Source organism: Passer montanus, unplaced genomic scaffold (genome assembly GCF_014805655.1).
Source record: "Passer montanus isolate IOZ18808 unplaced genomic scaffold, ASM1480565v1 scaffold72, whole genome shotgun sequence".
Taxonomy (NCBI): Eukaryota; Metazoa; Chordata; class Aves; order Passeriformes; family Passeridae; genus Passer; species Passer montanus.
This window is the reverse complement of record NW_024372370.1, coordinates 864,245-879,894: the sequence shown is the minus strand read 5'-3', so window position 1 is coordinate 879,894 and position 15,650 is coordinate 864,245. Positions and strand designations below refer to the sequence as shown.

Below are 15,650 nucleotides of genomic sequence, written 5' to 3'. Positions count from 1 at the left end.
AAATCATTTGGATACACGTAGGAAAGAACAACTGATGATATCTTGTAACTACTAGCAGGATCCCAGACCAAAAATACCAGGACTGAGGTCCAAAACTGAGAAAAGTTTGAAAATTGCTTGAGGCTGCCAATGTAAGAACATCTAGTATGAAAACTAGACTTCAGCTCTTCACTCGCAACATATTTCCTGTGTTTTCCCTTATTGTTGGCTAAGGACAATGCTCTTACAATATTTATTTCTTACATATAAATTCTTCCTCTCAGATGTCGCCAAAATAATACCCAACAAGCAGAATCAAATATCTCATTGCATACAAAGGCAGATCTCTTGTGAGTCAGATATACAGTCTACTGCTACTGTCACATAATGTTGTTCTCTTTAACCCTTCTAACATCTGCAATATACAGTTTTGAAGAAACTACACATACACATACATGGTGCAGTGATGGAGCCATAAACAGAACTTTTTAATTTTAAATAGAATTGCTTAGCTTTTCCACATTTTTTTAATTAAGAGATTTGGTTGAGTAAAAAAAAAGCCAGAACAACTGAAGATGATTTTTTAAATGATGCTTATATCACATTCCACTACACTTCTTTTACATACAAAATAGAGATCCAGGTACACCAAAGTGACCTCTGTAGTAAAGAGCAGGTTCACTCTCACATTTCAAAGTCCCAACTCCATATGGATGCCAAAGGTGGAACACATCCAAGCATGAAGCAGCTACTTCCCTGTATAAGCAGCGAGCTTTTGCTTTGCAGTGGAAACCAAGACTGGTGAGCACCCACCACCCTAAGAGGCTGGTTGTTGGCATGACCGGACAACACAATAGCTTTCCAAGTTCTACAATTATCCTGTCAGAATGGCTGATAAAATGCTAAAATGTAATGATGGCCACTGAATGCACAATAATCATATGAAATACACAGAAAATACCAAGGGCAATGTATTTCCTTCCCAAATACATTTGCACAGTTTAACAGCTGGTTTACTTGGAAAGTTTACTTGGACTGTGGGCCACCATTTGCTGACCTAGGATTGGTCAATTGCAATGTAGCTGATATAAAAACATGTCAGAGCCCATTGCTGACAAAAGGCACATACAAACGTCCTTAGTAAGAATCATTCTAGTTAAAACCACACAGCAGTGTTCTGGATTTTCTTTTCCACCATAACCCATGTCCAGGTGGAAAATATGTTTAGCCCTTTATGAACGTAAGGGAACTGGCAGTGCCAGGTCATCAACTGAGTGGATTCAAGGAGGAACCCATCTTCTCTTTATAATACTCCACATTCAGAAACCTGCTCTGAGTACTCCGGATCAATTTTTCAAGGTTTTAAAGGAAGGAATTCCTTCCCACAACGATACACGGGTGAAAAGGAGCTTCTCTGTAGGCAGATGGCTGGCAGCATGCCTGCTTAAGTGATTATTTTAATGTTTCTGGGATTTTATTGTATCATTAATTACATGCTACTATGCCTAGAACCTTCTATATCCATCTTCTCACTATTTAAATATGTACTAATTAAAATAAATGGTGGCTATATTCTTTTAGATTTGTTACAATTTTTGCTGAAATAATTACTAAAGAAACTGAAATATTATAGATCATCTTTCCCTGCCAAATTCTTCCTTTTCTATTCTTTAAGAAACTGCCAGCAAAATGTTAATGCCTGTATATCCTTAACTTGAAGTCTTGAAAACAGAATTAGGACTTTTTCTTTTGTTATCCTCTTATCTTCCTTTTGAAACAAACTAATCGACATGCCCTTGCTGCAGGGCAGTTCCTAAAAGTTGCACCATAGCCTCTGGTACTTTATGCACTGTACTTAAAGGAGAGAAGAAAAAAAGAAGGAAAACTGAGTTCATAGAATCATAAGCCAGTTCAAGTTGGAAGGCCCTCAACTCTGCTCTTGTGAGACTCCATCTAGGTTCTCCAGGTGCCCAGTTCCAGGGCCTGCAACACAAGACATTGATCTTTGGAATCAGTCCAGAGGAGGCCACAAAGATGGGCTGGAGCACCTCTCCTATGAACACAGGCTGAGAGAGTTGGAGCTGTTCAGCCCTGAGAAAGCTCCAGGGAGACCTCAGTTTTCCAGGACCTAAAGGGTGTTACAGTTCCTGGGGAGGGACTTTTCACAAGGATATATAGTGATAGGACAAGGACAAATGATCTTAAGATAAAAGAGGATAAGTTTAGATATTAGAAAGAAATTCTTTACTATTAAGGTGGTCAGACAAGGAACAGGTTTCCCAGAGAAGTTGTGGATGTCCCATCCCTGTCAGTACTCACGGCCAGGCTGGATAGGGCTTTGAGCAATCTCGTCTAGTGGAAGGTGTCCCTGCTCAGAGCGGTGGGGTTGGAACTACATATCTTTAAGGTCCTTTACAACCCAAACCATTATTTGGTTCTATGATCTCAGTCTTCAATCCTATCTCCTGCTCAAGCAGTACCAACTCTGGTGATAGCCCAGGCTATTGCAATTTACTCAGGTTATTCCAGTCTGGTCTTGAAAACCTCCAGCAAAGGAGGTGTTTTGAGCAACTTGTTTCACTACTTGATTGTCCTCACCATGAAGGGGAAAAAAAATAAATAAAAGATGAAAATATCACAGAAAATACAGAAAGGAAAAAGAAATTACCTAGTAGAATCAAGACAATTTGCCACTGTAATAGAATCATAAGCCAGTTCAACTTGGAAGGCCCTCAACTCTGCTCTTGTGAGACTCCATCTAGGTTCTCCAGGTGCCCAGTTCCAGGGCCTGCAACACAAGACATTGATCTTTGGAATCAGTCCAGAGGAGGCCACAAAGATGGGCTGGAGCACCTCTCCTATGAACACAGGCTGAGAGAGTTGGAGCTGTTCAGCCCTGAGAAAGCTCCAGGGAGACCTCAGTTTTCCAGGACCTAAAGGGTGTTACAGCTCCTGGGGAGGGACTTTTCACAAGGATATATAGTGATAGGACAAGGGCAAATGATCTTAAGATAAAAGAGGATAAGTTTAGATATTAGAAAGAAATCCTTTACTATTAAGGTGGTGAGACAAGGAACAGGTTTCCCAGAGAAGTTGTGGATGTCCCATCCCTGTCAGTACTCACGGCCAGGCTGGATAGGGCTTTGAGCAATCTCGTCTAGTGGAAGTTGTCCCTGCTCAGAGCGGTGGGGTTGGAACTACATATCTTTAAGGTCCTTTACAACCCAAACCATTATTTGGTTCTATGATCTCAGTCTTCAATCCTATCTCCTGCTCAAGCAGTACCAACTCTGGTGATAGCCCAGGCTATTGCAATTTACTCAGGTTATTCCAGTCTGGTCTTGAAAACCTCCAGCAAAGGAGGTGTTTTGAGCAACTTGTTTCACTACTTGATTGTCCTCACCATGAAGGGGAAAAAAAAATAAATAAAAGATGAAAATATCACAGAAAATACAGAAAGGAAAAAGAAATTACCTAGTAGAATCAAGACAATTTGCCACTGTAATTTAGGACTGGTATTTTGCAAAGCAAGATGTTTATCAGTATTTAATCAATCCAGGAAACTTCAGTTGAAATAAAAGATGCTATGAAGGTAATGAAAGGGAGAACAGAGAAAGGTTTAAAGGGAAAGAAATATGATTCAACCTGTAACACCCACACTAGGCTGACTTTGCTCTTTATCCTCAAAAGATTTTGTGCTCAAAACCTACAGAAGATCCAATCATGGAAGCATTCTATTAGTAACACAGTAAAAATTAGTTTTGAATGCAACACTTCTAGTTTACTCATAAGCAAATCAGACATCTTATTTTTAACAGACTGAACTCCTAAATACCTAGCCAGATGGGGAGGAAACCAAACTCTCCAGAAGCCAGAACCAGCTGTATCTCATAATGAGCTACTCATGCCTCAAGAAGACATTCTCATCTGGAGAAGTCTTCTAGGGCGAGGTCCAGAAGCTCATTACTCCTTACAACACAGTGTGACAGTATTCATCGTCTACTGTGAAGGTTTAAGACACAAAATGTATTTGACTCAAAGATAGGTTTGGATGAAGGCCACACAGATCTACATAGTGCTCATGGTACCAGCAGTGTCCTGGAGCTGGAAATAAGTCAAAACAGAGTAAGTTCCATTTCCAGGTGGTATAGCTCAATGAACTGTGACGAACCATATTTTAGATTAAAATAAAACAGATGACCAAACAAGAAGACTAAAGCACAAATATGCCAATTGTTGCCAAGCTCAAATGGTAAACCAAGAAAAACCAAACCAAAACAACCCATCAAATGAAAACAAACCCAACTGTTCCTACAAGTCTCCAAAGGTACATATACTTGAAGAAAGCTGGGGACTTCTAGCATCCCGTTAGACCAACTTGAAGAAATGTTATGTCTCATCCCCTGCTCGAAGTTAAGAAACTTCAGCTTTTGTGATTCAAGCAGCAGAGCACAGTTCATTGTTAATATGTATCATTTCTCTGTTGAGCACTCAAAGGGCACTTGAATGGGACTGCTAGGGAAGGAAATGAAAATGAAAAGAAACAATGAAATGAAGCAGGAAATTGATGATGCTTAAGACAAACACAAAAGACTCAAATAGCATTTAGTTAGTATTTTTTCGGTGTAAATATTTGCCTGGATGCAATGACGGTTAACCTACCAAATCATAGCTGACTTAAAAGCCACGTTTGCACATTAAGGCTATCAGAAACCTTGATCCTTTCTTGAAATACGTCTCTGATTTCACCGAGAGTACTAAAACAAAAATATGTCAATAACAGAAAAAACAATATTAAGCACCTCTTTTCGATGTACGAACCCCAGACACTGCACGTTAAACAGATTCAGCCCAGGCCTGGGTACATCACTCCCTCCAACCACGCCAAGCCCGCAGCCCCTGCGAGCCAGCCGAGCGGTCCCCTCGGGGAGGGAGCTCTCCGCGGCCACCCCCGTCCCCATCCACAGCCACCTCAGGAAATGAGTGCCCCCCGAAGAGGCCTGTTGACCGCACGGCCCCGCTCTGCCTCAGTGACGAGGCTGCGGAGGGCCCGGGGGAGGCCGGCGGCGGCCGGCCCGGAGCGCCCCCTCCCACCGCGGGGGAAGGACGGCCGGGGCGGGCGATGCGGAGGGCGCCGCCGCCCCTTCCCCCCGCCGGGGAGCCAGGCGGGCCTCTGACCGCGCCCGTCCCTTCCCTGGGAGCCGCCAGGGTTCCCGGCACAGCCGCGGCGGCCGCCGGCACCGTGGGGCCGTGCAGGGGGGCGGGGAGGCGTGGGGCCCCACCGCGCTCCGGGAGCGAGCCGTGCCCGCCGCCTCCGACCTACCGCCAGCATCTCCCTTCATGGCGCGGTCGGGAGCGGCCCCCGCGGGTGTGCGGGCGTTGCGGTGCTGTGCCAGCCTCGCACGCCGCCCTCCCCGCGATGGATCGGGGCGGCGGGGCCCGCCCGGCGGCGGCCGCGTTCAGTCTCTCGGCAACAGCGGCGGGGGCGGGCGGGGAGGGAGCAGGTGCGGAGGAGACGGTGCCGACCGCGCACGGGCGCCTCGGAACAGACAGACCCCCGCCTTGCTCAAGAACCCGGCTGGGAAGAGAGGTGGCTTAGCGGCCCCGCTGCCGGGGGTGATCCCCACGGCGCTCCCGAAACGCACGAGGGTGCCCGGCTCGGAACGGAGCCCGCCGGGCGGTCCCTCGGGCTGAGGCCGCGCTGCGCTCGGCCAACAGCAGCGCGGCCGAGGCGCCACTCGCTGCGGCAGTTTTGGAGGGCTTTAGTTCGGGCTTCAGCCTTTTTGTTTCTTGGTAGGTTTGGGGTTTGTTTTTGTTTTTCATTATGCTCTTCAAGTGCTGGGATAGATTATTTATTTTGGTAAGAAACCCTATTTGTACATCTTAGGGCTTTTTTTTAGTGCTGGTGAACTTCTTTGCCCCTACACCACCCAGACCCTGGGTGCTCTGGTTGATTTTCAGATTGCTGAAGAGCCATGTAAAAGCCCAGTCCCAAGCTCCACAGTGAAATAAATTAATAAAAATATCTTCACTTGTTGGGGTAGATCGTCTTAGGGGTCTTTTCCAGCCTAAATGATGCAATGTAAGCGATGCCTCAATTAAACAGATGAAAAAATACTTGGAAAAATTTTTTCTATAAATCAGGTTGACGTGTTCCAATAAGTATTTTATCTTCTTGAACAAATTTTTAAAAAATAAAATTTGTGGAAAATTTATGTTTAAATGAAACTGCATGGTGGGGAATGTGAGCCTATAACTTTCAGGACGTGGTAAAGATGTGCAATAGGATTCAAAAGACAAAGCCCTTAGCAAAATACTCCAGAAAGCTGAAGGAAAGTGTTTGGCATAAATTGTATCAGGTTCCTTTAAATTATATTTATTTGATGCTGGCAACTAAAACTAATAAGCCAGTTATGGAGTTGGCCTCAGGATCACAGATGCAGTCCTGCCAGCAGTACTTACATGTATTACCAGCATTAGCAATTTCAGTAAATTTAAGCACCTAATTTTAGTGTTCACAGTTTTTGATAGCAGTCAGCTGATGTTTCATGAGAAAAAAATTTGTAAAGCAAAACAATTTAAGAATAAATGTGCTGACAAATAATACTCTTCCTATTTTGTCTCTTCCTCCCCACTTAACGGTTCATTACTTGGAATAAGTTGCTAGGCAGCATTATGCTGTTGGTGATAGCATCTCATAGATGAAAACTGACAGTTGCAAACAGTGAAACATTGCAGCTATAGCTAAACAAAAGAAATCAACATTTGCCAGCGGATGTGACTTTGTGTAACATTTTTCCTATGGATATACTGGCCTCTGAAAAATAATTCTCAATAGAACAATTTTCCAGTTGGAAGGGACCTCAGGAGGCCATCTGGTCTGACTGATCTGCTTAAACCAGACTCTGAGATGAGATCACACGAGCTTGCTCAGGGCTTTATCCTGTTGGGTCTTGAAAACCTCCCAAGACAGAGACTGCACAGCCTCTCTGGTAAACCTGTACTAGACCATCCTTGTGCTGAAAGATTTTTTCCTGATGTGCACTTGGACCCTCCCTTGTCAGCAGTCTCTCCTCCTGCAGTGCACCCTTGGGAATTTCCCAGCATTGTCCTCTTGACAGCTTCCTCATAGAATCTGGCGGACTGCTCCTAGGTGCCCCCAAACCCATCCTTCAGGATGAAAAAGCCAAGCTGCTTCAACCTCTCCTCATGGAACAAGTGCTCCAGTTCCAACCACTGAATTCATGTATTAGCATCTGTCATGTGTTGGATGGGGGTTCAAAAATGCTGCAGTAATTAAGATACTGTTTAATGAGTTCACAAAAAGAAGGGATTAATTTCCTTGCAGTGCTTTGTATTATATACAATTTGTGTTTCCTTATGTATTTGGCACTTCTCCTTTAGGAGTATTAGGTAGCATATTGTTACTACCTGTCCTTACTCTGTGAAGCACTGTGGATAGATAGAATGTAGGAGAATAGAGATAGTGGTGAAGGTAATCTCACCCCTAAGGAGTTACAGCTGTGCTAATTATCAAGCATTAAGAACAAGCCTGCCTTTAATGGGCCACAGCTGGATCCAGTTAGGAGGGGTGTTGTAAAAGAGTAGGTTGGCTGGTCGAGATGTAAGATGGAGTTTGTTGGCTGGTCGAGATGTAAGGTGGAGTTTGTTGGCTGTGCTCAGAAGAAGGAGGCAGTGCTGTGAGGAGCAGCCCATGTGATATCACTAAGAAGGTATGAAACTTTGCAACAAGATGGCAACAAAGCACAAGCTGCTAATGGGAACCCACACTTTCAGCAGAAGACTGGATTCTCTCTGACAGTCTGTCTTGAGCACAACTGGCACCAGATGATGCTAAAGCTGGGAGAAGGGTTTAGCCCTTGGTGCCTTGATGTAGCTGCCCGTGTGCAAAAGTGAAACAGCTTCCATTCATAGAATTGTGCAGACGGTGAAGGTCTTCTGTTTGCAAGGGAAAGCCCTTTCTTGCTTTACTATTTAACCACAAATTCACTTTCAGATGTGGCACATGAAAAGCAATTATGAACATTTTCTTGAGTGGTGTATGGGAGGCATGTGAGGATAAAACTTAAATACCTATTAAATTGTTGATATAATTTTGCAAAGAACCTATTAGTCTGTAACAATGCTTAATATTTAGGGCTGAAGTCTGTATTATTCTGATTTAGGAAATTTGCACTGACCTACAAAGCAAGCCATAAACATAAAGACAGAATTTGGGAGTTAATCTTATAACGTTACTTTACAGTAAGGTTAAATAGGTCAAAAGAAAAGATATTTCTTAGTAAAGATTTACCTCTCGTCTCTACAAATCAGGAACACATAAAGGAATTTCCCTATTCATCCTTCAGACTTCAACACATGTTTGAAATTGGCCGTGGTAGGATGTCCATTTAAAGAAAATTTTGGGGATTTGTACTGAGTATTCAAGAGGAGAGTTCTCAACCTTACCTATAACTTTCATTTCTGTAACATAACCTGGAAACACAACAACAACGGGGGGGGCGGGGGGAAATTTCAAAGCATCTATTTATTCTACATGTTTCCTTACAGAATTTGGATAGCCTTCAAGCCCTGGTTTTACTTCTGAATTTATTTGAACTTTATTTGCTTTATTGTTCTTACTTTCCCTAAGTATCTGTTAAATAGTTGAAGAGTAATGTAAAGAAATTTTAAAAACATCCCAAAGAGCTGATCTTACTGGGATTACCATTGTTGGAATTTGATTTACCACTTATAAAAGAGCACAGTGCTTGATCAGATTTCAGACTGTCTATAATGACTAAAAGAATTCATGAAATATTAATTTTGAAATTATGCTTGAGCTTTTAAAAAAGGTCACAAAATATCATTTAGCAATTCAGAATTAAACTTCAGACCCAAAGTAAGATTTAATCATTTTGGCATAGGATACAAGTCAAAACCTGCCTAATTCCTGCCTGTTGCTTTTTAGCCTCAGGGTGCCCAAGTCCTTAGTCATCTTAATGGTGGTTACCACAAATTTCTCCCATATTCTGAAGTCCTGCTCTGCACATGCTGAGCAGCATCCTGGTGTTATTGGGGCCCCACATGAATCAGATGAGCTGAGCAGCCCGGTTTGCTTTCACTTATCTGCCCTTTATGGCTCTGGCTAGTGGTGTTTTCACTCAGAAATCTGTATCCATAACAGAAATGAGCACAGAGCAGCATCAGACAGTGACATCAGCAAGAGAAACTCGGATAATGCTCATGAGTGACTTTGATTGGGATGGGTTAGAAACTGTCATTCTTGAGTGTCATGTGTCAACATTGATCAACCAGAATAAAGGGCATGGAGTATGGTTTTTTTAAATTTCACACCTTAAGGAGAGTCTGAAGCCCACTGCTAACTGTGTAGAATTAACGTGCTTTCAGTAGGTACAGAGTTCTCAGAAGAAGGGCAATAGTGGTGTTTTCCCACACTACCTTTTTCTTAATTTCTGTCTCTCCTTCATTTTTAGTTTAACAGCAAGCAGTGCAAGACAGACCATTGAAACAAGATGGTTGCTGTTGCCTTGGAAAATCTGGTGTGCATGTGTTCAATTTAGGCACTCAACCTGAGTTACTAGAGTTCTGCCCTGAAGAAGTCAGCAGCAAGTGTTTTTTAAATTTACTGTTCTTAGGAACACCTCTTTGGTCAAAATGATGAGAATGATCCTCCATTGTAACTTATTCAGATAACTAGTTAAAAAGATCACAAATAAGGTAGTCTTTCCCACTATTTCTGATTTTTCAAGATTCCCAGCATCATTTCCTTTGAGAAATAAGACACAAATTAAACACAAAATAATAATTTATGGTGAAAAATTTTATGCCTTTTATTTCCTTTCTTGGGCTGTTCGCTATTATGTTAGCTCAACTTATGACAGAGCTTTGCTTGCTTTCTGAAATAAATACTAAATAGTTAAGAACGCAGTAGACTGGGTTTTAACATGCAGTGTTGTTTCTGGCATTTTGGGCTTTCTTGCAAGATCATGCTGAAATACCTTCTGCTTCCTTAAAGCCTCTGTAAAAGCAGGGTGTTACTGCTGTGTAGGGCAGTTCACTAGCAAACACTGAACAAACAAAAGACCTACCAGCTATTTAAAGTTTCAACTGAGGCATGAAGGAGTAAGCTAAGGTTTTACCCTAGAGTATAACAAAATAACATCTTGATTAATGTTGGCCTATGAATTGTTTGGGTAGCTTATATTCTGTACTATTCAAGCCAGCTACATTCAGACCAGCTCAGCTTTTATCTTGTGCTAACCTTGATCCTGTAACTCCAAAAGCTATTTGTATTCCCTGTGTGATACCATCAGCTGTCCCAGATTCCATGTCATGTCAGCAAAATTAACACAAGGTTTTCAGTTCTGTACAGCTCTGGTGTACTCTGTTTCCTGCTCCTTTCCAGGGACGGCACTGACCAGCACAGTGATGACTCTCAACAGTTGCCATGCATTTCTGAGCTCTTCCATTCAGACAGATTTTAGTTAACTACATCAAGTACTTCTTGCTTTGTGGCTGTTAAAGTGGTTTGCATTAGATCTTTACAGCCACCTAGTTTAGTGATTCTATGTTTTTCACAGAAGAATCACCAGACACTTAAAATTGTCCTTGTTCCACATTTTATGGAAGAACAATAATTGCTTGATATGTGGGATTTTCAACTTCTGGTAAATTTTAGAAAATTTTGATGTAACTGAATGCCTCATTTGAATGTTTCAGTTTCCACTCTTTAAAACCCATGCTATTGCTAAAATGGCTTCAATGGAACCCGGGAGGAATATTTGACAGATTTTGATGGTTTCCATTTTTTTAAGCTTAAACTGTTCACTTTATGTGCATTTTGATTTTGTTCTGTTAAAAAGAAAATCCTTAAGAATGGCATGGAATGTGTTTTGCAAAGCTGATGGCTTTATGAAGTGACAACAAAATTAAAATGTTCACTGTAATAAAGGCTGTAATAAAGGAGTAGACAGAGTCCATCTGCCTCTCCAAACCAAATGAAACCTTGTTCAATAGCACATTATGCCATCAGCGTCATAGAATTTTGGAATATTTGAAGTTGGAAAGGATCTCTGGAGATGGCCTAGTCTAATCCACCTGCCCAGAGCAAGACAGCCTAAAGCATGTTGCCCAAACCCTATCCAGATGGCTTTTGACTGTGTCCAAGGATGAAGATCCCACAACATTGCTGGGCATTCTGCTCCAGCATGAGACCACTTAGAGTAAAAAGGCTTTTCTTCTTTATTTTTCCCTTATTTTTAAAATAATATTCTTGATTTATTATAAAAACAATTCTGGCAAAACTGAAGTTAAGATATTGTTTGCCTTAAAAAAAATCACTGCCTATGAATTATCTTGTCTACCCCCAGGCTTGCAGCTTAGTTTTTAAACAGTTGGCAAGAGTATAAAATCACAAAAATAGCCTTCACCAGTCTGGATAGGAAATTACCCTGCTGGTTCTACTACTGGTCAATAAAATTGCATGGAAAAGGTTTATCCCAATGTGTTTACCTAATCCTGCACACTTTATCAAGAACAGTAACAGGGATACACTTAAAAATGAGGTTCAAGTGTAAGTGTGCTTAACAGTACCTTTTTTTAATTTTTATTCCATGTCTTTATTTGAAGTAATTTTGACTCTGTCAAGTATTATTCAAACCTACTGGCTGTTTTTTAAAGGCAGTTTAGTATTAGCAGGTGTGTTCCAGCATCTCCTGATCATCAGCAATATGCTGACTTTCTCTTTTCTACCTTTATTCTGGAAGAGGTGGCATTACCATTTGTAAACTATACATTTACCAAGCACCTACAGGTCTAGAGCCTTAGTCTGAAACTCCAATACATAGGAGAAGTTGCATTTTACAACTGCTGTGTTTTGTGTAGGTATATGTTATCCAGTAGAGAACAAAGTTACTTAGGGCTGTGTACAGGAGTGGCGGAAAGGAAGTATTTCTCAAGGCAGCATGTCAAGTTCCCATTTAGAAAGAGACTCCTTTTAAATTGAATTTACAGTCTGTTTGGAAGCCAATTAGCTCCTGAATATATACGCACACCACATGTGTGTATATATATATAAATATATATATTTTTTTACATGTTTATACATGCATGCGTACATACATTCTAGGCTTAAATTATTAAATAATAATCTAAGAGAAGGTTAAAATCCATTAAGGGAGCACTAAGATACTGTGTTAGAGACTGGTACACTTGAAAGCACTTATTAAATTTAAGCTCTGGGTGCACATTTCAAATACTGCATGCTTCAACTGTGTAAATACGCGTTCTCCAAATTTGAAAAGTCCACAGCAAAAAGGTGTGTATTTCTTCAAAACATGACAGATGTAAAAGGAATAAGACAGTGATAAGTTCATCATATCATGGTGAATGTCTTCTCCTTGTGCATTTGAAGTTATAGTTTGTAGTCTGTTTGAAAGTCTTCTGAATACCTGTCAGCAACAGTCTGCTCAGGGAAAAAGGAGGAAGATGAACAGATGGCAGCCTTTAAAGTTGTGGATTAAAGATAAATTTAGTGCTAAAAGGGAATTACTGTTGTTTAAAATGCAAAGCTTTCTCTTTATTCCTCTCTAAATTGAGACTTCAGGCAGTACAATTTCTGACAATCACATTGTTCTTAAAAGTGCTCCTTTCTGTAATCTAAAGTGTTTTAATTTATGAACTTTTTTTTTTATTGCAGCATTTTAAATACATTTCAAAAACTATGACACAGATAGAATACATAGAGCTGCATTAAATGTGGACTTCAAAGTTCAAGGACTGTCAGAAATAAATATTTATTGATTTGCCTGCCAATATTACTTTCCTTTTCACTAGATCCATCAAAGTAAGTCAAACGCATGGGGTTAGCAGGACTGTAAACATTCACAAGACTGAAGCCAACAGATCACTCAATACAGGATGTTTATGATTTGCATTGCTTGAGAAAATATTTTAACACACTTGCAATATGAAATATACTATAAAAGGCAGAAAAACTGGTAAAAAATAGATTTGATATTCAACAGCTGTATATGGGGCTTTTATATTTTTTTACATCTTAATTCTCCTTGCTTGTATTTTAAGCTAAAGTTATGTGTCATAAAGAAGGTAGTACACTATGGGTAGGCAGTTGCACTTCACAACTTCAAGATAACTTACTAAAATACGACAAAATCTTGTGTTTTAATAGTCCATTGGAATAATATTTGACTTTAACCTGTATATCTTCAGGGTCTAATAATATATGTTAACAAATATTCTAGAGCAGATTTTGTCCAGTCTCTTCTTTTGATTTTCAATAAAGTTTCATCCTCCAACAAAGTAGGTAGTTGACTGAAAACAGACCCCAAACGAGATTTTAAAGGTTCTTTTGTCGTATATAAGGCCAGCAGAACAAAGTCAAATGTTTGATGCCTTTTTTTTTTTTTTTCCCAGGAATATAACTAGCAGAACTAGTTATGTTAGCAGGAATACTGTGAATTGTAGCCTTGAGTTCACTATGGATAAGACACCCACTTAAACTCATAGGAACGGCAGCCTCTAGCCTCTGAGTCAGAATTTTAACTAAATCTTAAAATGTTTTCTGAAACAGTATATAATCTTTGGTATATTAGATATTTAATATGAAATTAAACCAAGAGTTTTTCATTCTGAGAAAGATACGGAGGGTTTTAATCTCCAATACAGGCTTCAAAACCAGTGAAAACTTCTTTCAGCTGCCTGCTTAAAAAATGTGTGTGTGTAGACTAGGACACCTATAACTTACCATCTTTTGTGGTCAAAGTTTGTTTCTTTTAGAGCTTTCCATCCCAGGGAGATATCAGGCAAACAGCAAATTCCCAGGACAGCCAGAGGGATCTAAAACTTTTCTGCAGCATAAAGAAGTGCACGTGGCCGTATCTGCCAAAGTTGATTCATTTGGAAAGACTGTCCTTCCTTTTAGCTTAGTTTTAAAGCAATTCAAAAATCTCCCACTGCTGAGATGAAGTATTGGACTGTGTTTTAATAAGGCATTAGGAAATGGCTAACTAATAATACTTTTAATGTGCAGTCAGTCATGCTGGTGTGGGTCGGCAGCCTGCAGTGTCGCACGGTGCTGTGACGTGGGCAGGTGACCTCAGGCTGCGGAGGGAAGGCACGGCCCTGGGGAGGCAGGCGCCAGGGAGCTGCTCCACAGCCAGGCAGGGATGCTGCAGCTGGGGAGCGCTGCTCCTGTCTCCTGGTCCGTACAAGTTTCACAGATTATCCCAAGCAGCCGTCTGTCAAAGGACAGGGGGATACACATACCTCAAATATTTACGGTGGCTCTACTTTGAGAATGAGACAGTTCGTTCACATCTGTGAAAGGACCACTTTTAAAACATCAAAATAAACCATCTGGCTGCGCAACTGTTTCTAATTACTTCCCTGCCTAGACTGTAAACTTCGGGGTTTGGCACCGGCCTCCTTCCCAGAGTGCTGCCCAAATCCCGCTCCCAGGCAGCTAATCAGAGCCACTGCAGCACGGGGGGAGCAGCGCTGGAGCCGGGCTTGTCCAGCGCGCAGCTCTCCGCGTGCCTGCCGGCTCCGTCCGCCCGTCTGTCCGCCCGTCTGTCCGCCCGTCTGTCCGCCCGTCTGCAGGAGCGCCCCGGGTGCGGCTCAGCACAGCTCGCACCATGCTCGCAGCGGGGCTACCGGGGCTGCTGCTGCTGCTGCTGCTGCTGGGCCCCGCGCTGCCGGCCGGGCCCCCGGCCCTGCGGTAAGTGCGGCTCTCCGCGCTCACGGGGCGCGGCGGGTTCTGAGGTGCAGGAGTGTGGAAGCTGGGCTTGCGGAGGGAGCGGTGGAGCAGTTTGTTGGCTCTTCCTCTGCCTCCTTAGAGGTGACACTGAGGGAAGTGCTCTGGGTCACTGGGAACCTCAGTAGGTAGGGGCATGTGCTGACTGCAGAGTTACTTGCAACGATGCATTCGATGCCCCAAATGCACACTCTGAAAGCAGCGAAGGGAGAAGAGCTGGCTAGTGATGACTCTTTACACCCAAACCTTCAGATTCTGCTGCCTGAGTGGAGCAGGCACCTAAACCACAGAACCCTGCTTATTGGTACCCTTTGGTGCAGTGGCACCGTGAGGTGCAGTGCCCTTCACTCTCCACCTCCACCACAGCCAGCACACACTGGCTCCTAAGGCCAGTGGCTACTTTGCTCCAGAGTCTTGCAAAATCTGCTAAGGGCAGGTTCTATTCATCTACATCTTCAGTATTCCTTAGCATTGTGAAGACCTGTTTTTGCCCTGAGCAGTCCTTTGTTGTTTTTCCTGTGATTCAGCTCCTGATGAGACAAAGTGTGATTTTCCCTGAGTATATCCTGAAAGTCCTGATCCCCATGTGCTCCGGTGCATGGTACAATTGCATGGCAGAGCTGCAAATCTACAGATCTAGAAATGGCTTCTGCTGCCATTACCAAAACCACAGCCACAACCTACAGTGTTGTGTGGAAAGCCATGATTACTTTGATCTCCTTTTCCATTGGAAGCATGGATCATATATGTCTGACAACCAGAAGAATCCTGGAAAGATATTTTATTAGAATCAACCTTAAGTGTGCTGTATGATATATGTTCCTCTTATGCTACGCAGATGTTTGATGTATATGGTGTCTCTAAACTTTTTTAA

At 42.1% G+C, this 15,650-nt stretch overlaps 2 protein-coding genes across 6 annotated transcripts in view; one reads left to right on the top strand and one right to left on the bottom strand.

The window, feature by feature from the left end:
- The window catches only part of NALCN (sodium leak channel, non-selective), a 228,454-nt gene extending 222,880 nt beyond the window's left edge, over positions 1 to 5,574 (bottom strand). For 2 of the 5 annotated variants that reach the window (XM_039730481.1, XM_039730485.1), the window contains exons 1-2: positions 5,303 to 5,574; positions 4,642 to 4,736 (exon numbers count right to left, since the gene is read on the bottom strand). The gene's annotated coding sequence lies outside the window, so the exon portion shown is untranslated. Of the gene's footprint in view, positions 1 to 4,641; positions 4,737 to 4,781; positions 4,890 to 4,950; positions 5,038 to 5,302 lie in introns of those variants that run through there. The other 3 variants (XM_039730482.1, XM_039730483.1, XM_039730484.1) reach the window with 3 other exon arrangements.
- Positions 5,575 to 14,657: 9,083 nt separating this feature from the next.
- ITGBL1 (integrin subunit beta like 1) overlaps positions 14,658 to 15,650 on the top strand; it is a 123,470-nt gene continuing 122,477 nt past the window's right edge. Inside the window, exon 1 of the mRNA XM_039730453.1 lies at positions 14,658 to 14,740. Within this exon, the coding sequence (XP_039586387.1) occupies positions 14,658 to 14,740 (83 nt within the window). The remainder of the gene's footprint in view (positions 14,741 to 15,650) is intronic.